Source organism: Plecotus auritus (assembly GCF_963455305.1).
Source record: "Plecotus auritus genome assembly, chromosome: 3".
Classification (NCBI taxonomy): domain Eukaryota; kingdom Metazoa; phylum Chordata; class Mammalia; order Chiroptera; family Vespertilionidae; genus Plecotus; species Plecotus auritus.
The window spans coordinates 134047646-134073013 of NC_137772.1; the positions used below are offsets into that span (position 1 = coordinate 134047646).

At 45.6% G+C, this 25368-nt stretch overlaps 1 protein-coding gene across 1 annotated transcript in view; it reads left to right on the forward strand.

Moving 5' to 3' along the window:
• Window positions 1-2010: 2010 nt before the first annotated feature.
• Window positions 2011-25368, forward strand: part of GALNT8 (polypeptide N-acetylgalactosaminyltransferase 8) — a gene marked incomplete at its 5' end in the record, with an annotated part of 56441 nt that continues 33083 nt past the window's right edge. The window contains 2 exons of the mRNA XM_080660405.1: window positions 2011-2221; window positions 8713-9007. Of these exons, the coding sequence (XP_080516531.1) occupies window positions 2011-2221; window positions 8713-9007 (506 nt within the window). The remainder of the gene's footprint in view (window positions 2222-8712; window positions 9008-25368) is intronic.

Genomic DNA, 25368 nt, shown 5'->3' on the forward strand with positions numbered 1-25368 from the left:
GGAGATGCCACCTTGTTGCTGTCAGGTGGGAGTGGAAGTCAAGGTTTCCCACTTTGCCTCCATTGACACCTGAGGGTAGGAGGAAGTACATTTACTGCTTGTGGGGAAGGAAGTTCAGGTTCCTCACTAGGCCTCTACTGACACCAACTGGCTAAGAGAAGAAGGTCCACTTCATTACTGTTTCCTTACTGACATCCTGGGGGGCATGGATAAAAATTATGGTTCCTTCTTAGGCCACCATCCTAGAGGGGATGAAGGAAGGGGCACCTTGTCATAGCTGGGGGAGAGGGTGGTAGTCGAGGCTTCCCACATGGGATGGGATGGGTGTGGTGTAACAGGTTTTTAAGTGGTGTTTGGCTGGAGTAGAGCAGTTATTGTCTGAATGTTTTCCATCTTTCTAGGCTGCCCCTGTCCTGTTCCTTTGTCTAGAGAGAACAGGATTTTCTTTGGGGCTTTTATTGTCTTTTCCTGTTGGCATTTATAATGTGGCAACTTACTCAGCATTCAGTCTAGGATATATTAGGCAAAAAGAAAACCCAGGGAACTCACCACTATGTTGTTCCCATAGCCCCTTTCTCCACCTTTTAGAGTTTTCATGTTTGTTTGTTTTTAGAACCCCGAGTTTTTAGTTGCCTTCAATGGGGAGAAATAGAGATAAATGGTCTACTCCATTTCACATGTTAAATAGACATAATCATGCATTTTAAATTTATTTTGACTTTGATGAGGTGAGGGCATGGGAACAACAGATATAAAAAACTCTTACATTTTATTATTATGTTTTGTTCTACCTGCTTTTTCTAAAGCCACATCTCTGTACTTTAATCTAAATGTCTGCCCCAGCTCTTGTTGATTTGGAGACCTAGTAAGGAGTGTCAGAAGCTGGGACACAGTGAGAGATATGATTATGGAGGAACCCAACACTAGACTTAGAACTTTAAACTTTTGGCTCTTGGGAACAATTTCAAATGTTTAATCTACAATGATGATAATTAAATGATTTGTCCAAAATGTATAGTGAGTGTGAGGTGTGGGAGCCGAAAAGTTAGTGGAAGCTGGAGCAGGGTGGAACTGAAACCAGACAATCAATGGATCCTAGCTGCCTGTCACTACCTGAGCAGATTAAGCAGAGTCAGGGTTGAACCATATATGAGCTTTTATTCCAAGAATGCTGGCAGTATGATAGAGCAGCAGGTCATCCACAAAAATCTGCTCTCCCATCTCCTACTAGCTGGCTGGTTACATAGGAATAAGGAATAAAGGCTGCATGCAAGGGGAAAGGGAGGAAGTGGCTGCAGGGTCCGTGGTCCCTGTGTCTCCTTCCAGGATATTCTTAAGAGAATGGCCAGCATTCCTGAGGCAAACTCCCAGAGGGCAACAGGGTCCAGGCACAGCAACCAAATCAAAACTGTCCTGTCCTTTGTCTGTTCTCAAAGTGCATTTTCTCTTCTGAGCAATGGACCCATCGGGCGCCAAGGTGTTTCTTTCTCATCTCTTTACAGCTCTATTTTTCTCCTTGCAGCACATCCTCCAGTTTCCCAGGGGCTGTAAGAAAACTTCTTATCTATAGTTAGTAAGGTGAATACTCATTAAACAATTGTGGCTCTATTCTTATTATGTGCCCTTCCCCCATCAGAACCTCAGTGTGCAGAGCTGTGTGCAGATAGCTAGCAGAGGGCAAGGATCAGTGAAGCAGGGCCATCGCCTGGGGCTCACCTCCACCTTTAAAAGCTTTCCTCAAGTTTGTTGATTTTGACTTCTGAGACAGTGCAAAGTGTACCCAGGGAGCCTGCCAGTCTTTGGGTGGCTGCCATGACATACTCCACACCTGACACTGCTCAGGGAGAAGCCAGGCAGCCTGTGCCAGCTTTTCCAGTCGGAGAACATCTGGTTCAGCAGACAGGGTGTCATCTCTGCACCCAGGAGACAAGGCTCAGCTGATTCTGATCCTTAGCTTGCCTGAGCAGTGACACTCAGCCCCGCAGGGAGTGGCAGAACCAGAGTTGGAGTATGATGCTTAGGAGACATCTCTGCAAAATTCTCTGCATTGGACTGACTCTCATTATTGTCTACAATCTCGTCCTGGTATTTTATACCAAGATGACTTTACAAAAGTTGATTCTGGGTGGTGTCCAAAAGGAGCTTCACTTGCCTCTGTCTGAATGGAACAGGACAGTGATAAAGAGACTCTCTCACCTGGAGTTGGAGTTGCAGCATCTGAGTAAGTTTCTCAGTCATTTGGAGGGGATGGTGTGTGTGTGTGTGTGCGTATGCACACATGCTCGTGCACACTCAGGGACTCTTAGAAGAAAGGGGTGTGGAGAATAAAATGAGTAAGAGTTCATGTTTTTACCTCTCAGTTGCTCAATTTAGCATCTGACATTGAATTCTATGCCTCCAAATGGGCAGTAAGTGTTGAGAATTAGTGGGAATCCGAGCTGTCAGTATAAGAAAACATTCAAACCTTTAAAGGATTTTTGTGAGTTTATTTGAGCCAAACTGTCTGTCAACAATTGAAAATCAAAGGAGGAGACATAAGTGGATTACATGAAATCCATTGGTGATAGATTAGGGAAGTGGGAGAAAGTGAAGCAGAGAAAACTCTGGACTGGATACAAAGCGAAACGATAGTATGCTTCTTTTACTTAGGTGGGTGGGTACAGTACAGTTAACAGTCGACAACAGGATAACAATAACAATTTGTGGTTTCTGCCCTGCTGTCATTAGTTGTGCCCTGAAGGGTCCAAAAAAGGGAAGTTACAAGTTACCCTGACATTCCACAGGTATGGTATCTTAGATGTGAAAAGACAATAGGCTCAGAAAGATTGAAGTTGATCTTTGTCAGGGAAGATACTGGCCTAGGACAGGAATACCCACTATAAACTGCTTTTTAACTAAAGGTTTTAATTTCAGACCATGCTTTGTGGTTACTTTAGGTGTCTTAGTTTGCAAGGCCTCCATGCAGGCCTTCCCTGAGCTAGTCAGTTAGCATGTGGGCCTTTTTCGTCCACATGATGTGAGTGGTGTGTGTGTATGCTGGCACACACTCATGATCACAAGCACATACATGCAGGCAGGAAAAGGTTCAGACAAACACTCCCAGAGAGGCTCAGGACTCTTTCCGCACAGCCCTGCCCTGAAGACTTTGAGTGGCAGGGCTGACAAACTGAATGTAACAATCTCTGGGGCTAAGGCCTCATTTCCATTTTGCCGTGAGCTGCTGTCAGGGACTCATGGGGGCTTGTTGGAGGACCTGAGGTGGAACCCTGATGTGACATGCTGGCCTGAAGCCAGTGCTTATCTCTCCCAGTGAGGCTCCAGGTCTGTGAGTAGAGATGATGAGACCATACCCACCAGCGTCCCACGGTTGTGAAATCCATGTCACATATTAACCTCTTTCTTTTATTGAGGTATAATTGTCCTTTAACATTATGTTAGTTTTAGGTGTACAGTGTAATGATTCAATTCTTGTACTAACTGTGAATGATCACACCCGCCACCACACATAATGACAAATATTTTTTTTTCCTGTGATGAGATCCTCTAAGGCAGTGGTTCTCAACCTTTCTAATGCTGCGACCCTTTAATACAGTTCCTCATGTTGTGGTGACCCCCAACCATAAAATTATTTTTGTTGCTACTTCATAACTGTAATTTTGCTACTGTTAATGAATCCTAATGTAAATATCTGTGTTTTCCGATGGTCTTAGGCTCTACAGCAGCGGTTCTCAACCTGGCTGAGAACTACTAGCAGGGTCACCTGTAAAATTAAATGGTATTTGTCTTTCTCTTTCTTACTTATTTCACTTAACATAATTTCCTTAAGGTCTACCACATTTTAACCTCTTTACATGAATTCTGGGGCTTGCTTTTGATTCTGACTCTAACCCCTATGAATTTTATGTGTCTCAGCATCTGACTCGAGTGAGGGAAGCAGGAATGTTTACCCTGATCCCTGTCATTGCAGGGGTCAAACGCCTGCGCCCCTGAAGGGAGGTTGAATGTATGAGCAGGGAAGAGGCTGCAGAGATGCGTGGTTGTGTGCTTGTGGGGGCTGGCGGTGGGGAAAGTTTCTTTTAAGATAAAAACTGAACATTGCCCAGGTTCACGGTGAGGCAGAGGGATAGATGGAAGGACAGATGGGAGGATAAAAAGTAAAGGACTAAATCAGGAAAAGAGAGAGAGAAAAAGAGGACAATAGAGGACTAAAGAGATAAGGACAAAAAAGGAGCAAAGAGCAAGAGTCTCTAGAGCAAGGGAATGAAAGAATGTACAGTAGGTCCTTGGGTTATGTTGGAGATCCGTTCCTACAGCACAAAGTAACGTGTTTTTCACCCTAAGTCGGAACCCACCTACATAAGCACCTACGCCACTCACATGGAGCACATACACAGCAGTAATGAAGTGAAACAGTAAAAAAAAATGTAGAAGAAAGATAACAATTCCTGACCTTTACTTGTGGTAAATAAATAATAAAAAACATAAAAGCACATATGTACATACGTTGAAATGACGGAACTTTTTTTATATATAAATAAATGGGAGATGGCGACGTAACCACAAAACGACGTATGTCGAGTCCGACGTAACCCGAGGACTGTCTGGTATGTGGAGACAAGACAGAAAAGAAGAAAATGATGTGGATGGGCATAGAAAAAAGGAATCATAAAGCACCATAGCACCTTCTACAGCTTCCCTGATAAGACTCTTCATATTTTATTGTGGTATAATTTTCTGGAAGGCATGTTTCATAGGGGCTGGTTTCAGGGATGTCGCATAGAGTATCTTACCACTTAATCCCTTGTGTCTGGCACATAGAAATTAAATGGATGAGTAAATGAATGAATGAATGTTGGAAAAAGATGACAGAGGACAGGCAAACAGGGATGGAGGGAAGAGTGATACACAGTAAGAGAGTAATGAAACAGATAAGATTGTCACTCTTGGGAGCCCTGACTTTGAGCACATTTGACTGGGGTGGACATTGACTTGCAAATATGCTCAGTGTAGTGTCACCAAGAGGATGCCTGTGTACCTGGGCAATCACTGTCATTCCTTGATAGAATACCCAGACCACACCACCACTCGCTCACCCAACCCCAGAGCTCAGCCACCTTGGGCCTTAAAGTGGCAGGTGTTCTGTAACCAGACAATCAATGGGCCTGTGCTGCCTGTCACTACTTGAGCCAATTAAGCAGAGACAGGGTTGACTTATATATGAGCGTTTATTCAATACTGCTGGCAGCATGGGAGAGCAGCAAGTCATCCACAAAAATCTGCTCTGAACCCCACCATAAACCAGCTGCTTATATTGGGTAGAAGGACAAATATTACATGGGGAAATAGGCAAAGGGTATGCCAAATGGGCAGTTAACAGGTAAGCAGGCTGGAGATTTGCAAAGGCCCACAGGTATGCAAAAGACTGGGGGATCTTCAAAGGGCTTAGTGATATGCAAGGGTGGGGGATCTTCAAAGAGCTGGTGATTCTGGTTTCTACCAGAAAGTTGTTAATCTTTCCATGATAATAGGCAGCTCCAAATGGGGAGGATGGGCTGCATTTGCAGGTGAGTTCCGAGGTCCAGAGTGCGGCTGCCAGCCAGGTTAAAATGTGCCTTCTTTAATCAGAATAAAAACAATCGCGGTTAGCAGAGCATGATTAATATTTCTTACAATTCTAGCTGGTTCCCCAACATTCTGTTTCTGCCCATAGCAGTTCTGCCTGCAGCTGGAACACATTATACCTCCACAAGTCATCTGGAGCCACCGGTGTACTTCCCTTTTCTTCTGCAGTGACCAGTTCCTCCTTTCCTTATTATTTTTGATGCTCCCCACGTTTTATTCACTTTAGAATGATGTGGTGTCAGGCACTTCCTATTAGCTGAGATGAATTTCAAAATGTCTTCTGGACCCTGTTTCCAGATCACAAAGGCTCTTTCCTGAAGGGCTTCCTAAAATGAAGTCTGTTCAGTTATGCAGCATCCTGGTTGCTCATTGCCTCCAGGAAGACTGGAGGATATCATAACTCAATAAGGATGTTTAGACACGGATGTAAACTATCATACAGAACAAAAGCAAACACATAATGATAATGATAATGATATCCCTATAGCAGAGGGTTTGATGACTCTGAACGAATCTTTTGGAACCGCCCCAGGGCGTCTTAAAGGTTTCTGAAGAATGGTGACATTGGGTGGGGCCCTTTGGATCCTGGAAAGTTTCTGTATAAACTGGGAATGGTCTAGTGGCACTGTATTCATCCTGTAGACTCTGCACTTACGTCCTCAAACTGACTCTAGGGTGTCCCAGTCCAAACAATCTCCCAACTGGCAGCAATGAATAAGAGAGGAAAACCCCCAAAGAGGAACACAGGAGAGTTTAAAGAAACATAGAATTCAAAGCTACCCTGTGAACCCCCTATGCTTAGTACAGAAGAGTTTGAATAAAAATACTATTTAATTTGGAATATTGTAAAATTTCTGCTCTCACTTTGATTGTCTATCTGAGCAAATATGTAGGGTATCACATGAGCTTTCTTTGAAAGACACTCCATTTATATTTATTCATTCTGAGTTTTCTTTGACCCTCTTATTTATTTTGCCTTAAGCATTTCTCTAATTGATTCTCTTTCTTCTTGGGCCTGGTTTTGCTACCTTCCAAACACGTCCTCCTCCCACTTGCGGACTTTCCTGCTTCCCTAAAATTCAGCCCATGTTCTGCTCACAAAGCCATGCGCTGTGCCTGGGGCTGCATCTGCCCAGAGGCAGTTTACACAGTGAGATGTGTCCTGGCCGAGCTGGTAATCCCTGGGCTGCAACTATCACAAAAAAGGGGTGATTCTTTCAACTTGCAAGAAAATATACTACATGGGCTAGAGGTGATCCTATCAGTCTGGTAGGAAAGCAGTAGAGGTTTAAGGGAAGATTAGTGGGAGCTAAGTGGGTTCCCATGGTGGAGTATCTCGGTGACCACTTTGGGATTTGATGCTGAGGAGTGTCATTGTCAATGTTGGACTTGGGGACAATTAATGGGATCTAGGTTTGGTCCAATCTCAGAAAGGAGAGAGTCAGACAGCTATGATGATAGCGCTTTACCTTATTATGTAAACCTGGCTGCCCTCTAGCATTTCTTCTGTTGACCTCCCTACCAATTTTTCTCACTCATTACAGACTTTGCCATGGCTCTGCCCCAAATCCTGCTATCACCCTGGGCCACTGCAATGTCCTGTGGATGACCCATTCAACAGCTCTGCCTTTCCATCTATGTAGTCCATTACCTCCATCCCACCCTCACATACTTCTACAGTGTATGTTGGACTTTGTCATCATCCAGAACTGCTCACCTGTGAAATGACAAATTCAAGCTGTCCTTTGCTGATCACAAGTTCATGACGGCAGCATATTCCCTCAGTTGTTCTCTAACAGTACCATTTCTCCAGCTTTTCTTTGCCACGATCCACAACTCTGCTGCACACTTGTTCTATTGCACCCTCCTAAGGACCCCCCAACATCGTGTGAAATCAATTGCCCGTCTTTGCTGTGCCTTCACCCAAGTGCTGAGCAACTGCTGGAAAAATTCCCATAACTGAGCCACTTCACACACTCATGGCCCTGCCTCAGCCAGCCCTCTACTAGGCCCTCAGTGCTCTGTTTCATGATTAAATTCTCACTCCCATTTCTTAGCATAACAATTTTAAAAGTTTTCCACTCTTCTCAATATCCTTCCTCACCTCTCCCCCACCCCCAAGTAGAGGAAACAGAGAAACCAGAGATAAGAGAAAATAGCCAAACTTTATTGTGTGCCAGGCTCTGTCATAAGCACTTCCCAGGTATTAAGCCACATAGTTATCACTGCAATGCTCTGAGGTACTTGGTAAATCTATGGCACCAAGAAGAGAAAGACCCTGGCCAAGGTCACACGGCTAGGAAGGAGTAGCCACTGATAGTGTAGTGGAGTGCTTCTCACATTTTATTGTATAAAAAAATTACTCATTGATTTTGTTAAAAGTGCTGATTCTGGCCCTAGCTGGTTTGGCTCAGTGGATAGAGTGTCAGCCTGCAGATTGAAGGGTCCCAGGTTCTATTCCAGTCAAGGGCATGTACCTTGGAGCCTACAGCTCCTCTCTGACCTGGGCCCTGGTCAGGGCTCATGCAGAAGGCAACCAATTGATGTGTTTCTCTCACATTGATATTTCTCTCTGTCTTTCCCTCTCTCTTCCACACTTTCTAAAATCAATGGGAAAATGAGGATTGAAAAAAAAAAAAGATGCTTGCTTATTCTGTCATCTTTCCCTATCCCTGTCTGACCCGGAGATTCTGATTTAGTTGATTTGGAGATAAGCCTGTAGATCTGCATTTTAAAATAATCCAACAGATGATTCTGATGTAAGTGGTTCTCAGGCCTTATTCTGAAAAAGGTTCGCTATGCTCAATATATTTCTCAGATGACAGTTCCTGGAGGAACTGTGAAGGCTTGGGACTTGGGATAGACAAGTTCTGATGGAGCTGAAAGGAGAGGTGTGTTCTAGTGCATGCCTCACCAGGACAGCTTGGCACGGCTCTGACAAGTTCCTTGACATATCATATCCTCTGGGACAAGAGCTGGTCAATTTTAGAATTTGGAGAGGAAAACATTGTAGTGAAATTTGAATGCAAAGCAGTGCCCAGGTAGCTAAGGATTGGCTGAAATGTTTTCTCCCCTGCCCTTCATTTGCAGAAGAAAGTATGAAATTGGCTATGAAGCAACAAGAAAATGTGGACAACACACTGGAAAGGGTGAAAGATGAACAACCTGTTCAAAAGGCAGTGGAAGCCAAGGCAAGCGAGACAAAGAAACACAGACCCAGAGAGAAACTCTTCCCAAACTCACCGCTTTTCAAGCAATGGGGTGAGGATCTCTCTGAGGCCCAGCAGAAAAGGGCCGAGGACCTCTTCCAGAAGTTTGGTTACAATGTTTACCTCAGTAACCTGCTGCCCCTGAACCGGTCCATCCCAGACACGCGGCATTCCAGGTAGGATGTACAAGGTTGGGCTTCCTAAGAACCTCACTTTAATTTGGGGGGATGAACTTTGGGAGAGTGAAAAGTCAAGGATTGAAAAGAGGGTTGGAGGAGTGGAAAACTGGTGGGGAAGAGTTCAGCGCATAGAAAGTTCTAGCAGGCTGCCTGAGCAGACTTCTTGTTGTTTTTAATTTATTTTTCAATTACAGTTCTCATTAGATATTATTTTGTACTAGAGGCCCGATGCACGAAATACGTGCATGGGGGGGTGGTGTCCCTCAGCCTGGCCTGTACCCTATCCAATCCGGGACCCCTAGGGGGATGTCCAACTGCCAGGTAATCAGACATCCTTCTTGCAATCCGGGACTGCTGGCTCCTAACCGCTCGCCTGCCTGCCTGCCTGATCACCCCATCCCCTCTGCCTGCCAGCCTGATGTCCCTAACTGCTCCGCTGCCAACCCAATCGCCCCCTAACTTCCCTCCCCTGTCGACCCAATCGCCCCTAACTGCCCTCCCCTGCCGGCCTGATCACCCCTAAACTGTCTCTGCCTTGGCCCCCACCACTGTGACTTTGTCTGGAAAGACATCCGGTCTAATTAGCATATTTATTAGTATAGATTAGTTTCAGGTATACAATATAGTGGTTAGACAATCATATACTGTACAAAGTGGTCCCCTGATATTTCCAGTACCCATCTGGCACCATACATAGTTATTACAATGTTATTGGCTATTTCCCCTATGCTGTACTTTACATCCCTGTGACTATTTTGTAACTACCAATTTGTACTTAATCCTTTAATCTTTTTCTCCTAGTCTTGCAAACACTCTCCCTTCTGGCAACCAGCATTCTATTCCCTGTATCTATAAGTTTATTACTGTTTTGCTTGTTTACTTATTTTGTTCTTCAGATTCCACATCTAAGTGAAATCATATGGGATTTGTTTTTCTCTGACTGACTTACTTCACTTATCATAATATTCTCTAGGTCCATCCATGTTGTCACAAATGGTAAGATTTAATTATTGTTTATGGCCAAGTAACATTCCATTGTATATATACACTGAGTGGCCAGATTATTATGATCTCTGAATGCATAATAATCTGGCCACTCAGTGTATATCCTATCTAATAAAAGGCTAATATGCAAATTGTCCCCTTGACCAGGAGTTTGACCAGCAGGCAGGCCAGCCAACCGCCCATGTCCCCTCCCCCTGGCCAGGCTGGCCGGACCCCACCCATGCACGAATTCATGCACTGGGCCTCTAATACACACACACACACACACACACACACACACACACACACACACTGAGTGGCCAGATTATTATGTGTTCAGAGATCATAATAATCTGGCCACTCAGTGTATACTAGAGGCCTGGTGCACGAATTTGTGCACAGGTGGGGTCTGGCTTGTCTGCACCAATGGGGGCCGATCGAGCCGGGCTGTCAGGGGAGGGGGGATGCAGGAGGTTAGCCAACTTGCCCTGCCCCCAATCAGGGTGGGGGGCCAATCGGGGGTAAAGCCAGCCAGAGGAGGGACCACAGCCAGACAGGGGGAGGGGCCACGGGCAGTTGGCAGGCCAGCCCCACCCTCAATCAGGGTGGTGGGGGCCAATTGGGGGTGGGCCTGCCATGGAGAGGGGCCACCAGTGGTTGGCTGGCTGGACCCTCCCCCAATCAGGGTGGGGAGGCCAACTGGGGGCCGGGCCGGCCAGGGGAGGGGCTGACCCCCAATTGGGCTGGTTGGCTGGCTGCAGTGCACATCATAGCAACTGGTCATTCCAGTCATTTGGGTTGTTCTGGTTGTTTGGCATATGTATGTGTATATATATATATATATATATATGTATATATATATATATATATATATATATATATATACATATACATATATATATATATATATATATATATATATGTGTGTGTGTGTGTATATATATATATATATATATGTATATATATATATATATATATTAGAGGCCCGGTGCACAAAATTCGTGCACTTTGGGGGGGTGCCCCTCAGCCCAGTCTGCACCCTCTCCAATCTGGGACCCCTCAGGGGATGTCTAACTTCCAGCAGTCGGACATCCCTCTCACAATCTGGGACTGCTGGCTCCTAACCGCTCACCTGCCTGCCTGCCTGATCGCCCCTAACTGCCTCTGCCTGCTTGCTTGATTGCCCCTAACCTCTCTACCTACCTGCCTGATTGCCCCTACCTTGCCCTCCCCTGCAGGCCTGATCACCTCCAACTGCCCTCCCCTGCTGGCCTGATAGCCCCCAACTGCCCTCCCCTATCATCCTGATCACCCCAAACTGCCTGTGCCTTGGCCCCCAGTCTGGCCTCCCTCTGGGAGCACCGCCCCCATTATCCGCTGATGCTGCCACTGCTGGCCTGAGCCTCAGCCCTTTGAAGCTGCCCATGGCTGCCTAAGCCTTGGCCCTTGCAGCCACTGCGGCTTTGTCTGGAAGGATGTCTGGAAGGCAACTACTCTAATTAGCATATTACCCTTTTATTAGTATAGATTTGGGGACCATTACAACCTGCAGAACTTAAAGAAAACACAAGGCTCTGGCCGCTTTGGCTTAATGGAGAGAGCATTGGCCTGTGGACTGAAGGGTCCCAGGTTTGATTCTGGTCAGGGACACATACATGCCTGGGTTGCAGGCTCAATCCCCAGTAGGGGCCTGCAGGAGGCAGCTGATCAGTGATTCTTATCATTGATGTTTCTATCTCTCTCTCCCTCTCCCTTCTCTCTGAAATAAAAAAAAAAAAAATTTTTTTTAAAGAAAACACATGATCTTCACTTTGGGCTTTGTCATTTTACAATATCCTTTGTGCAGTATTTTAACTTCCCTCAACTTTCCTTTACCCACCCTTAAAATGCTATCTATTTTGGGGAAGATGATCAGGAAAATGATTCTAATGGGTAGAATTTTTTTTGGAGGGGATGGGGTCGTGAAGATATTTAAAAATTGAGCATGGTGATGGTTATACCACTCTGAATTTACTTTAAAAAAACAGTTCATTGTACACTTTAGGTGACATGTACAGTATATGAATTAGATCTCAACAAAGCTGTTCTTTTATTTCTTTTTAAATAAAGACCAGTCTTATAATCAATTGCAGATGTTTTCAGAGGCCCCCAAGATTTGCTTACCACGTCCCAAACCATGGCTGTGACTACCAGTTGCCTCCAGTCCTGGTGGATCTGGATGGTGTGGTTTGCAAAGGAGAAGGTGGCAAGAGGCTTATGGAATTTCTGCAACCCCATTCCCCATGGTCTCTTCATAGGGCATGAGGGCCATTTCCACTGTGCCAGCTCTCTGCTTCCTTTAACCTGTTGGGTAAAAGAATCCTGCGTGCTCTGGCCAGAAAGTGCATTCTCTCTTAGGTGGCCCGAATGCTTTTTTTTTTTTTAAATATATTTTTTATTGATTTTTTTACAGAGAGGAAGGGAGAGGGATAGAGAGTTAGAAACATCGATGAGAGAGAAACATCGATCAGCTGTCCCCTGCACGCCCCCTGCTGGGGATGTGCCCGCAACCAAGGCACATGTCCTTGATCGGAATCGAACCCGGGACCCTTCAGTCTGCAGGCCGACGCTCTATCCACCGAGCCAAACCAGCCAGGGCCCGAATGCTTTTTTTAAGGTCATTTTATGGATTCAAAAGAATAAACAGAGATGTGGAAAGCTTTTGTCAAAATCCTTTTACATGGTTCTTCTAGTCTCATGGGAAGTGAGATGTGGCTCTGAATTCATCCCAAAGGGTGTCTTTGGGCAAAAGAACCCAGAATGGTACAACTCCTTCAGGATGCTCTACACACTTCCCTGTCAGGACTCAGCAGGGCTTGAGAGTGAGTGAGGCAGTGGTGCCAGCACAGGACCTGGGAGAAGGTAGCGCTTTCTACACTACCCAGGCCCGAGTGGACTGCAGCTGCACCCGCCCAGGTGGGCAGGGTGTTTCTGCTGTTTGGTTTTGGTCTGGCCTCCACCCCATCAGCCACAGACCTGTGCCTGCACTGAGACTGAACGGTTTGATGGTCCTACTTTTTGGTGGACAGTGGATGCACTCCCATCTCCCAGAGACTGGCAGTTAGACAATGGTGGCTTCCGAGTCGCTTGCGGGGAGAGCCCGGCCCTATGTCAAGAACAGACTCGGACGTCCTCGGCCAGGAGGCCTCCTCGGGCTAGGGGCCGCCACAGTTTGAAGGCCGGCCATGACCCCGATTCTGGCAGGGGTCTCCTCTGGGGCGTTGGCCAGCCTGGGCTAGGGTCACTGGCAGTTTGGAGGTTGGCCACACCCCCCAATCCTGGTGGGGGTCTCCTCTGGGGCACTGGCCAGCCTGGGCTAGGGTCACTGGCGGTTTGGAGGCCAGTCACACCCCCGATCCTGGCAGGGGTCTCCTCTGGGGTGCTGGCCAGCCTGGGCTAGGGTCATTGGCGGTTTGGAGGCCGGCCATGCCTCCCGATCTTGGAGTGGGTATCCTCTGGGGTGCTGGCCAGCCTGGGCTAGGGCCGCCCACGATTTGGAGGCCAGCCATGCCTCCCTGTCCTGGCGGGGGTCTCCTCTGGGGCACTGGCCAGCCTGGGCTCTGGGGGCCGCAAAGGGAGAGGTTCCCTGAACCCGCTTCCCGCACACCTAGGCTAGGATACATCTTGTAGGAGGCAGCTTCAGTGCCGGGACGGTGATGGCCAGGTCCTCCAGCACCTCGCCTCCTGGGCTGCAGTCCCATGTCTCCCAGCACCCCTGCAGTTGCCTGCACCACCAGTCGCCTCAGTGCAGGCCCCAGCAGCCGAAAGCCGGCCTCCCGGCAGCTGGGCCACCACACCCACCACCGCTGGTAGCTCTCCGCTGCTCACTTGCTGCCGAGACCTGTCCACTGGGGTAAGGGCATGCTCCAAGCTGCTCCCACCCCTGGCATGTGCCCACTGCCCAGAGGCCCTCCCTTCCTCTGCAGCCCGGCTTAGGAAGCTGGCCTCATTGCCAGGGCTACGATGCCAGCATCCTGCCCCAGCCACTATGGGCGCCACCATCTTTGTAGCAGAGTGACAGTTAATTTGCATATTACCCTTTTATTAGATAGGATACTAGTGGCTCAGTGCACGAAATTTGTGCATGGGGGGCTTCCCTCAGCCCAGCCTGCACCCTCTCCAATCAGGGACATCTCTTTCACAATCTGGGACGGCTGGCTCCTAACCACTCACCTGCCTGCCTGCCTGATTGCCCCTAATGACCCTCCCCTGCTGGCCTGATCTCGCCCCCAACTGCTCTCCCCTGCTGGCCTGATCATCCCTAACTGCCTCTGCCTGCCTGATTACCCCTAACGGCCCTCTCTTGCTGCCCTGATCTTGCCCCCAACTGCCCTCCCCTGCAGGCCTGATCTCGCCCCCAACTGCCCTCCCCTGCCAGCCTGATCTTGCCCCCAACTGCCCTCCCCTGCTGGCCTGATTATCCCTAACAGCCTCTGCCTCAGCCCCCACCACCATGGCTTTGTCCACAAGGAAGTCAGACGTCCAAAGATGGCTGGTTGACCCGGTCTAATTAGCATATTACCATTTTAGTAGTATAGATAGATCATATAGGATAGGCTTGCTTAAATGGGGGGGGGGAGCCTTTTTCATCAGGAGGAGATGCTCTTGGCAGACAAAAATACATAATCCCTATATCTGGACTGATAGCCAGCCATATGCACTATACTGCCAAACTGGTCATTAAAAAATTGAACCGCTTTTTTACACCTTACACCAAACAGCTGTTGCCCTTAAAACCCCTCCTCAGGCCCCACCTTAGGTTCTTCCTTCACAGCCCACCCAGATTATGTTCTGATTGGTTGGTTTCTATGCCAGTCAGCGTCAAAAGCTCCGCCTCCTAGGCATCCATTGGCTCCTCGCACTTCACCCAGATTTGGTTCTGATTGGTTGTTGTCTATGCCAGTTACCATCTCTGGGCCTATCAATGGGCCTGATCAGAGAGGCAGGGCTGATCAGCAGCCCCAGAGGAGGCCCGAGAGAAAGAGAGGGGCGGCTGCTGGCCAGGCCCAGAGCAAAAGAGAGAGGCAAGTGCTGATCAATAGCTGCCACAGAGGCTACAGATCAGACCCTGCTTTTCTCTCCAGGCCTCTCTTCGGGCCTGATCCCCAGCCCCCTCGGCAGTCAGTGCTGGCTCTCCATGGCAACCCAGCACTGACTTCCAGTCCATCGAGCCTTTGGTTGTTTTGGATGTTACGGACCCTGGGTTTTTATATATTAGGATACCACCTCTTTTTTATTCATTTGTCTCTTGTTGGGCAGTTGGGTTGCTTCCATATCTTGGCTATCGTAAGTAACACTACAATGAACATAGGAGTGCATATATTCTTTCAAATAGGTGTTTTAAGTTTCTTTGGATATATACACAGAAGTAGAATCACTGGGTCATAAGACATTCCATTTTTAACATTTTTGAGGACCCTCCATACTGTTTTCCATAGTGCTGTACCAATTTGTATTCCCACCAACAGTGAATGAGGGGTCCCTTTTCTCCACATCCTCACCAACACTTGTTTGTTGATTTATTGATGACAGCCATTCTGACAGGAGTTAGGTCAGGGGTCCTCAAACTACGGCCCGCGGGCCACATGCGGCCTGCCGAGGACATTTATCTGGCCCGCCGGGTGCCGCTGCCTGTCCTGCTTAGCAGCCGACTTGTCCTGGGCCCGCAATGCACATAGGAATTTGTTCATAGTTTTTTTTTTTAACTATAGTCCGGCCCTCCAACGGTCTGAGGGACAGTGAACTGGCCCCCTGTTTAAAAAGTTTGAGGACCCTTGTGTTAGGTGATATCTCATTGTAGTTTGTTTAATTATTTGTTTATAATTTTTTTCAACCACAGTTTACATTGAATACCATTCTACACCAGTTTCAGATATACAGCAAAGTGGCTAAAAAAAAAAATTCATTCTTCATTGTGTTTTTAATTTTCATTTCTCTGATGATTAGTAACACTAAACATCTATTCATATGTTTATTGGCCATTTGTATGTTCTCTTTGGAGAAGCGTCTATTCAGGTCCTTTGCCCATTTTTAAATTGGATTGCTTGTTTTTTGTTGTTTTGAGTTGAATGAGTTCTTTATAAATTTTGGATATTAACCCCTTATCAGATATATCATTGGTGAATATGTTCTCCCATTCAGTAGGTTTCTTTTTGTTTTGTTGATGGTTTCCTTTGCTGTGCATCAAAATTTAGTTTGATGTAGTCCCATTTGTTTACTTTTTCTTTTGTTTCCATTGCCTGAGGAGATATGTCAGAAAAAAATTTGTTCTGAGAAATGTCAGAGATTTTGCAGCCTATGTTTTCTTCTAGGATTTTTATGGTTTCAAGTCTTACATTTGTCTTTAATCCATTTTGAGTTTATTCTTGTATATGGTGCAAGATGGTGGCTTTTCATTTTTTTCTTGTATCTGTCCAATGTTCCCAGCACCATTTATTGAAAAGATTGTCTTTACCCAATTTTATATTTTTGCCTTCTTTGTCAAATATTAATTCACCATATAGGCATGGGTTTATTTCTGGACTCTCTATTCTGTGTGGTTTTTTTTAAAAATTATTTCTTTATTTTTATATTTTTATTTATTTTATTTTATTTTATTTTTTTAAATAAATCTTTATTCAGATTATTACAATTGTTTCTCCGTTTTCCCCCCATAGCTCCCCTCCACCCGGTTCCCACCCCACCTTCTGCCCTTACCTCCCCCTCACTGTCCTCATCCATAGGTGTATGATTTTTGTCCAGTCTCTTCCTGAACCCCCTATACCCCTTTCCTCCTGAGAATTATCATTCCACTCCCTTTCTATGCCCCTGATTCTATTATATTCACCAGATTATTCTGTTCCTCAGGTTTTTAATTCACTTGATTTTTAGGTTCACTTGTTGATAGATATGTATTTGTTGTTCATAATTTTTATCTTTATTTTTTTCTTCTTCCTCTTCTTTAAGAATACCTTTCACCATTTCATATAATACTGGTTTGGTGGTGATGAACTCCTTTAGCTTTTTCTTATCTGTGAAGCTCTTTATCTGCCCTTCAATTCTGAATGATAGCTTTGCTGGGTAGAGTAATCTTGGTTGTAGGTTCTTGCTATTCATCACATTGAAAATTTCTTGCCACTCCCGTCTGGCCTGCATAGTTTCTGTTGAGAAATCAGCTGACAGTCATATGGGTGCTCCCTTGTAGGTAACTAACTGTTTTTCTCTTGCTGCTTTTAATATTCTCTCTTTGTCTTTTGCTCTTGGCATTTTAATTATGATGTGTCTTGGTGTGGTCCTCTTTGGATTCCTTTTGTTTGGGGTTCTGTGCACTTCCTGGACTTGTAAGTCTATTTCTTTCACCAGGTGGGGGAAGTTTTCGGTCATTATTTCTTCAAATAGGTTTTCAGTATCTTGCTCTCTCTCTTCTTCTTGCACCCCCATAATTCTGATGTTGGTACGCTTGAAGTTGTCCCAGAGTCTTCTTACATTATCTTCAACTTTTTGGTTTTTTTTTTTCCTTTTTGCTTTTTCAGTTGAGTGTTTTTTGCTTCTTTGTATTTCAATTCTTTGACTTGATTATTGTGTTCCTCTAGTCTGTTTTTGGGTCTCTGTATAATATTTTTTATTTCAGTCAGTGTATGTTTAATTTCTAGTTGGTCCTTTTTCATATCTTCGAGGGTCTCGTTATATTTATCGGCCTTTTCTAGGATATTCTTGAAAAGCCTTATAACCGTGGTTTTGAATTCTATATCCAGTTGTTTGTTTTCCTCCATTTCTTTCGTTTGTGATCTGTTTCTTTGATGCCGCATTTTCACTGCTTCCCTGAGTTGGTAGGGTAGATTTGTGTGCTAGGTTTTCTATATGGCCCAGTGGGTCGGCCTCCCCAGTTAACCTGAGGTGGACACTCTTGGTGCACCCCTATGTGGACTGTGTGTACAGCCTTGTTGTAATTAAGTCTTGATTGTTGTTGGTATTACTGGGAGGAATTGACCTCCAGGCCAGTTGGCTGTAAGGATCAGCTGTGCCTATGCTGGGAGAAGTTTCGGTGCTGGAGACAGCCTTATAGTATTAGACTTGCCAAATTGCAATAGCCTCTGTGCTCAGCTTGGATGGGGTGGAGTCTTAGGGCGGAGCAGACAGTCTTGGCTTCCCGTCAGCCTTGCCCTTGCATGCACGTGCGCGCCTTCAGACCTCTGCCTTCCCCGGCTCCCGAGTCTCCGCCCGAGAGTCCAGACTCCCCCCACAAGAGCGTGGATCCCCAAGGGCTCGCCTGAAACCGGGGTTCAGTGCAGTTAGAACTGGGGCCCGGTACAGTCAGGAGCCTCCGACTCCCTTCCACTAGGGAAAGCCTGTGGCAACCTCTGCAGCCTTTGTGCACACTGGCACGCGCGCGCCTTCAGACCTCCGCCTTCCCCGGCTCCCGAGTCTCAGCCCGAGAGTCCAGATTCCCCCCACAAGAGTGTGGGTCCCCAGGGGCTCGCCTGGAACTGGGGTTCAGTGCAGTCAGAACTGGGGTTCAGTGCGGTCGGGGGCTTCCTTCCCCCTTCCGCCAGAGAAAGTCAGCCAGGCTCTCAGCCGCCCTTCCTCTCTGCGCGCACAAAGACCCTTTGCCGTACCTCCAATTCTCTGTGAGCTTTTCTCTTTCCTTCTAGTTGTAGAATTTTCACTCAGCCAGCTTTCCTGTGGTTCTGGATGGTGTCAGTTCTGTCTTTTAGTTGTAGTTTTGAAATTGTTGTGTGAGGCAGCAGTTTAGGTGCTTACCTATGCCACCATCTTGGTTTCTCCTATTTCTTTATTTTTTAAAAATCTTTATTGTTGAGAGTATTACAGATGTCCCCCTTTATCACCTCACTAGAGGCCTGGTACATGAAATTCATGCACGGGGGGTGGGTGTCCCTCAGCCCTCCTGCACCCTCTCCAATCCAAGATTCCTCTCACAATCTGGAACCACTGGCTTCTAACTGCTCACCTGCCTGCCTGCCTGATGCCCCTAACTGCTCCCCTGCCAACCTGATGGCCTTAACTGCTCTCCCCTCCTGGCCTGATCCCCCTAAATGCCTATCTGCTCTCCCCTCCTGGTCTGATCGCCCTAACTACCTATCTGCTCTCCCCTCCTGGCCTGATCACCCTAACTGCCTATCTGCTCTCCCCTCCTTGCCTGATCACCCTAAATGCCTATCTGCTCTCCCTTTCTCTCTGCGCCTTTCAGACCCCTGGCGCAGGCATGCTGAGAGCTTTCCGTTGCAGCCCTGCCCCCGTCCTGATTGATTGTTACGTGACGGCATTCCAGACAATTTGCACATTCCTTTATTATTAGTATAGATTGTTTCCCTCCACCCAGTTTCTGTCCCACCCAAGTCTATGAACATGGGAAATCTTTCCATTTATTTAGTTATTTTAAAATTTCTTTTAACAATGCTTTAGGTTTTCAGGTCTTTTTTTAAAAAAAATTATTTTTATTGATTTCAGAGAGAAAGGTAGAGGGAGGGAGAGAGAGACACATCAATGATGAGAGAGAGTCATTGATTGGCTACCTCTTGCATGCCCCACTTTACTGGTATTTTTTGTTTGTGTGTGTGTGTGTGTGTGTGTGTGTGTGTATTTGGATTACTGTCTGAGATTACTTGCTTTCAACCTAAAGAACTTATATTTCTTGTAAGGTGGGTCTGCTACCAACAAATTCAGTGTTTATCTGCCCATGTCTTCATTTCATCTTCATATTTGAAAGATATAAAAGATGCTTGGTTGATTTTTTTTTTCCTTTCAACATTTACAATATGTCATCCCACTGCCTTCTGCCTCAATTGTGTCTGGTGAGATGCCAACTGTTAATATTATTGGAGATCCCTTGTAAGTGTTAAGGTATTTTCTTGTTTCTTTCAAGATTTTCTTTTTATCTTTGGCTTTCAGCATTTGAACTATGAGATATACATCTGGGTGCATACTTCTACCATTATTGTACTTGTGGTTCACTGAGCTTCTTGGATATGCCTAGAAGTTTTTGAGTATAAATATTTCTTTTAGAAGTTATGAAATATATATTCTGCAGTTTCATCTTTGATGCCAACACCAATTGACTGGTAGTGACTCCTTGGTGTACTCTTGTGGGTAGATTTTGAGACCATGTTCAAAGGCATGAGTACAATGATCTGTTAGAGATGCCTGCCATCATGCAGGGGGAGAATGGGAGCATGTGTGCCAATATTTGCCACTTGTGTATTAGGAGTCGAGTAAGATATAATACACTTTCTTCTGTATCGGTTACATAACTTAGGTCTTTAGGTATGGGATCAGTTGGTTACTTAAGCTTACTTGTACTTATTTAATTTTGGAGCATTCATACTTAATTCCATTAGGAACTAACTCATGAAACTGCTTGTTAGAAAGTATTATTGTGGATAAAAAATATGAATCACTTATCCTTATATACTTAATTAACATCTGAGTCACATCTGATACTTATAAACCAAATGAGCATTCTTCTTCTCTGATGTACATAAAAAATTTATGTGTTTTAGACATATATGGATTTCAGAGCTAAAGCATTCTGAAAACCACTATGTTTAGAGAACTATAGAAAGGCCACTCCATTAACTTTCTTTGAGGGAGAAGTGATTTAGTGAATCCTAGCTATGACATAGAATCTTGAATTATCCTATATAATAAGACCCTAATATGCAAATCGACCAAATGGTGGAACAACTGGTCACTATAATGCGCACTGACCACCAGGGGGCAGATGCTCAACACAGGAGTTGACCCCTGGTGGTCAGTGCGCTCAGCCAGAAGCTGGGCTCATGGCTGGTGAGCACAGCAGCGGTGGTGGGAGGCTCTCCCGCCTCTGCAGCAGCACTAAGGAGCAGCGAGCAGGCAGCTGGTAAGGAGCGAGGGGTCCCAGACTGTGAGAGGGCACAAGCCAGGCTGAGGAACCCTCCAGAGTGCAGGAATTTTGTGCACCAGGCCTCTAGTCTATAATAATAAAAGTATAATATGCTAATTAGACTGGATGTCCTTCTGGACATCCTTCCGGATGACCTTCCAGACAAAGCCAGGGCTGCAAGGGCCAAGCCCCTTGCATGAATTTCGTGCATCGGGCCTCTAGTATGATTATATAAGAATAGTTTCCTGTAAGTTAGGTAGCAAAGTGATTGTAGTCACTGAGTTCCCCAGCTTTCTGGATAGCTGTATGACAACAAAAAGATGCCAGTCCTTGCAACTCATGCTGTCATGCCCTCTCTTCACCTTTTAGAGACCAGAAAAAAGCTATTCAGGAGAGTATTGTACAGAAATGGATGATCAGTCAGTCACTTTATTGAGTTTATGTAGTTATTAAATACCAACAAACAAACACATGAAAAGGCATAGCTTTGAAAGTTAATTTCTAATAGGCCTTCTACCAAAATGCTGTGGCCATGACCAAGTACAAAATTTGTAGGACCCAGTGCAAAATAAAATGTGGGGCCCTTTGTTAAAAAGTTATTAAGAATTTCAAGATGGTGATAGCAAAGTATGAGGCCAAGTGAACTCACTAAGTATGGTGACATGTGTGACTGCACAGGTTGCACACTCAGGAAGTGGGCCTTGCTACTGGCATAACTGGCCTGGGGAAATCCCAGTGTAATCTGTTGTATAGTTGCTTAAAGTCTGTTTGCATGTGTACATATTAGTTTATTCATTCTCTAGAACATTGGTTGCAAGCAAAGTTGTAATATGCATCCATAAAGTTTATCTTTCTAACTCTAATTCTTAGAACTTACTTATCTGTTTCTGCCATTGTGCCCTCTTATTGCTAGAAGTAAGGGGAGACTGTAGTTCTATATTGGAAGGAGTTGCTAACGATTAATATTTCTAGCTGTCATCCAAGAAATAAATATTTTTCAGTATCTTCTGTGTACTATCCAATATAGTAGGCAATAGTCACATGTGACTAATTAAATTGAAATGAACTAAAATAGAATTAAATTAAATTTTAGTTCTTTGGTTACATAGCCACACTGTAACCAATAGTCACATGGCAATCATAATAGAACAGATAAAAAACATTTCCATTACTGCAGAAAATTTTTTTTTAAATATATTTTATTGATTTTTTACAGAGAGGAAGGAAGAGGGATAGAGAGTTAGAAACATCGATGAGAGAGAAACATCGATCAGCTGCCTCTTGCACACCCCCTACTGGGGATGTGCCCGCAACCAAGTTACGTGCCCTTGACCGGAATCGAACCTGGGACCCTTCAGTCCACAGGCCGACGCTCTATCCACTGAGCCAAACCGGTTTTGGCTACTGCAGAAAATTTTATTGGACACATCTGGTCTACACATTCTGGGTCAGGTGCTGGGAAGCAAGGAGGAAGGAGAGATCATTCTTCATGGAACTGCAGGAGCCACATTTCCTGCCTTTCTTCATATAAGGTGGGGAAGAGAATGTGGGTATATATACTAGTAACAGAAATGCATTTAGAATATAGCCAAGAAAATATTCAAACTGCTGCCTGAGAGACTGGGTGGAGGAAACAAAATCTGAAGGTAGCTGATTGGATTATGTGGATTAGCAGGAAGAGAAGCTGAGCAGAATTTTAATCAGTTTTCAATGTAACATGATTATCAATTCTACTCTTAATGAAATACATATTTATTATATAACCACTCTGTACAAGGCATTAAGAACTGCCATTGAGCTTGAAATAATTTATTTTTACTTTAAAAATTTTTAATCGATTTTTTTGAGAGAGGAAGAGAGAGGGGGAGAGAGAGAAACATCAATGCAAGAGAGAGAAACATCGACCCGTTGCCTCCTGTAAGCACCCTGACTGGGGATTGAATCTGCAACCCAGGTATGTGCCCTAATGAGGAATTTAACCTGCAATCCTTCAGTGCACAGGATGATGCTCAACCAACTGAGCCATACCAGCTAGGGCTGAGCTTGAAATCATTTAAAGTTCACCTCTCAGGCTCCTCTGCCTCAGCTTTAAATATTGAAAATTGTCAGGCATTAGTTCAAGGCTCTTATCTGTATGTATCTTGAGTGATTTTATCCAAATTTGATGAATCAACCATCACTTCCAAGGTGACGGCCCCCAAATTCACACATGGCCAACCCATATTGTCTAGCTGCAGTTCCAGGACCACATATGCAATGACCTGCTGGGGAATTTCATGTTGTGACTCAGGCATTTCAGACTCGGCATGGCTAAACCTAAAAGTATCAATTTCTTTTTTTAAAAATATGTTTTTATTTTTCAATTATGCAGTATTATAATAGTTTCAGGTATACAACAAAGAGGTTAGACATTTATACACCTTACAAAGAGATTCTCCTCATGTTTAGTACCCATGTGATGCCATTAATAGTTATTACAATACTAGAGGCCCGATGCATGAAATTCGTGCAAAAGTAGGCCTTCCTTCCCCCAGGTGCTGGCACAGGCTTCCCTCTGGCACCCAGGCCCCAGGCTTCCCTCACAGCCCTGGCTTCGTCTGGAAGGTCATCCAGAAGGAAGTCCGGCCTAATTAGCATATTACGCTTTTATTATTATAGATTATTGACTATACTAGAGGCCCAGTGCACAAAATCGTGTGCAGTAGGGTCCCTAGGCCTAGCCTGTGATCAGGGCCATCTTCCGCCAGCTCGCCAGTCCCTAGTCCAGCTCCACTGCGGCCACTCACCCCTGTTCCTCATTTGCCATCCAGCGATCAAAAGAACAGCCCAATCTGCCTTAGGTGCCTTGTGCCATCAAAGGGCACCTGGCCCTTTGCTCCCTTTAAAGAAGTAAAATAAATGCCCTCTCTCTACACCTGTCACTTCTCTCCCTTGTGAATCCTTTCACAGCTGGTGTCACCAGCCAAAACCCTAACAATGATGTGGGAAACTCAACCAGGAAGGGCTATGCCTGTGGGAGGAGGTCCAGGGAGTCAGAGCTCCCCCCTTGCTCATGCCCTGACCTCCCTCCTCCTCCCTTTCCCCTCCCTCCCTCTCTCCCTCGCTCCCTCTGTCCCTACACTGACCCAGCTGACTGGCTCGGCCCCTCCTGCATCGCATCGTGGAACCTCTCAGCTCAGACTCTGGCCCCACCCATCCCACAGGGAGGAGCATGTGCAGTTTCTTGCAGACCCAGAAGCAGCTGTGGAGTAGGGAGGTGGTGGATTCTTCCTGAGGAGGGTGTATGTGCTTTAAAGCTGATGTTCTCTGTCCACCTACCAGCAGTGAAGGCTGAGGGTTGCTGCAGGCGCTAAAGTCGTTGAAGTCCCCACTCCAGAGCCTCTCAGAGCAGTGAGTCCGCATCCTGGGAGGCTGCACAGTGGAGGTGCCACGTTCCTTTGAAGAAACTGAGGATCAATTGGAGCCTGCGGGCCAGGGGGAGGGGCCAAGAGGTCTGCCTTCCACCTGCTCGCCAGTCCCCAGTCCCACCCTGCCGCCACCCAGCCCAGTTCCCCATGGTTCCCTGTTGGCCATCCAGTGATCCGAGCCTGCGGGCTCGGGGGAGGGACCTAGAGGTGGTCAATGCACCTCAGAGCGACTGGTCAATCAGTCATTCTGGTCATTACACCATTAAAGTGCTAGCCTTTTATTATATAGGATTCCCTATAGCTGTACTTTACATTCCTGTGGCTAATTTTAAAACTTTTTCCTCTCATTGTTCCTAGCTCAGTGAATGGGTCATTGTTTAAGTAATAATTATAACAAGAGAAAGAACCGCCAAATTAGTAATAATAGCATTGAGCACTTTTTTTTTTTATTCTGAGCAATTTAACCACATTGCATTTGACCCTCATGATAATACTATTGTGAGATAAGAGAAAATATACTAAATCGATCTCTGCCCGGGTTCCTGACACGGAGCTCCCCAAACCCTTGTAAATTCCTAAGTAAGATTACAAGCATCTTTTGTTCTATTGAGGCACCTTGGATGGGCTACTGGATAAGGGCTGGTCACCAGAAAGACCAAGCCATTCCATTACCAGAAGTTTGGAATTTTCCATTTTATCTCCACATCTTTCAGAGTAGGGAGTGGGGCTGGGAATGGAATTAATAATTGATCATGCCAATGAGGAAGCCTCCATAAAATCCCAGTAGTACAGGGTTTGGAGAGCTTCCAGGTTGGCAAACACCTCCATGCTGGGAGAGTGTTGCACCTCACCTCCACGGAGAGAGGTTCTGCGCTGGGGACCCTCTCAGACCTGGCCTTTGTATCTCTTCACTGGCTGTTCATCCATGTACTGTATCATATCTTTTAATAAGCTTTCCAATGGAAGAGTTTTCCCTGAGTTCTATGAGCTGCTCTAGCAAATGACTCAAACCTGAAGAGAGGGTCATGAGAATATCCCGTTTGTAGCCAAGTCTGACAGAAGACATGGGT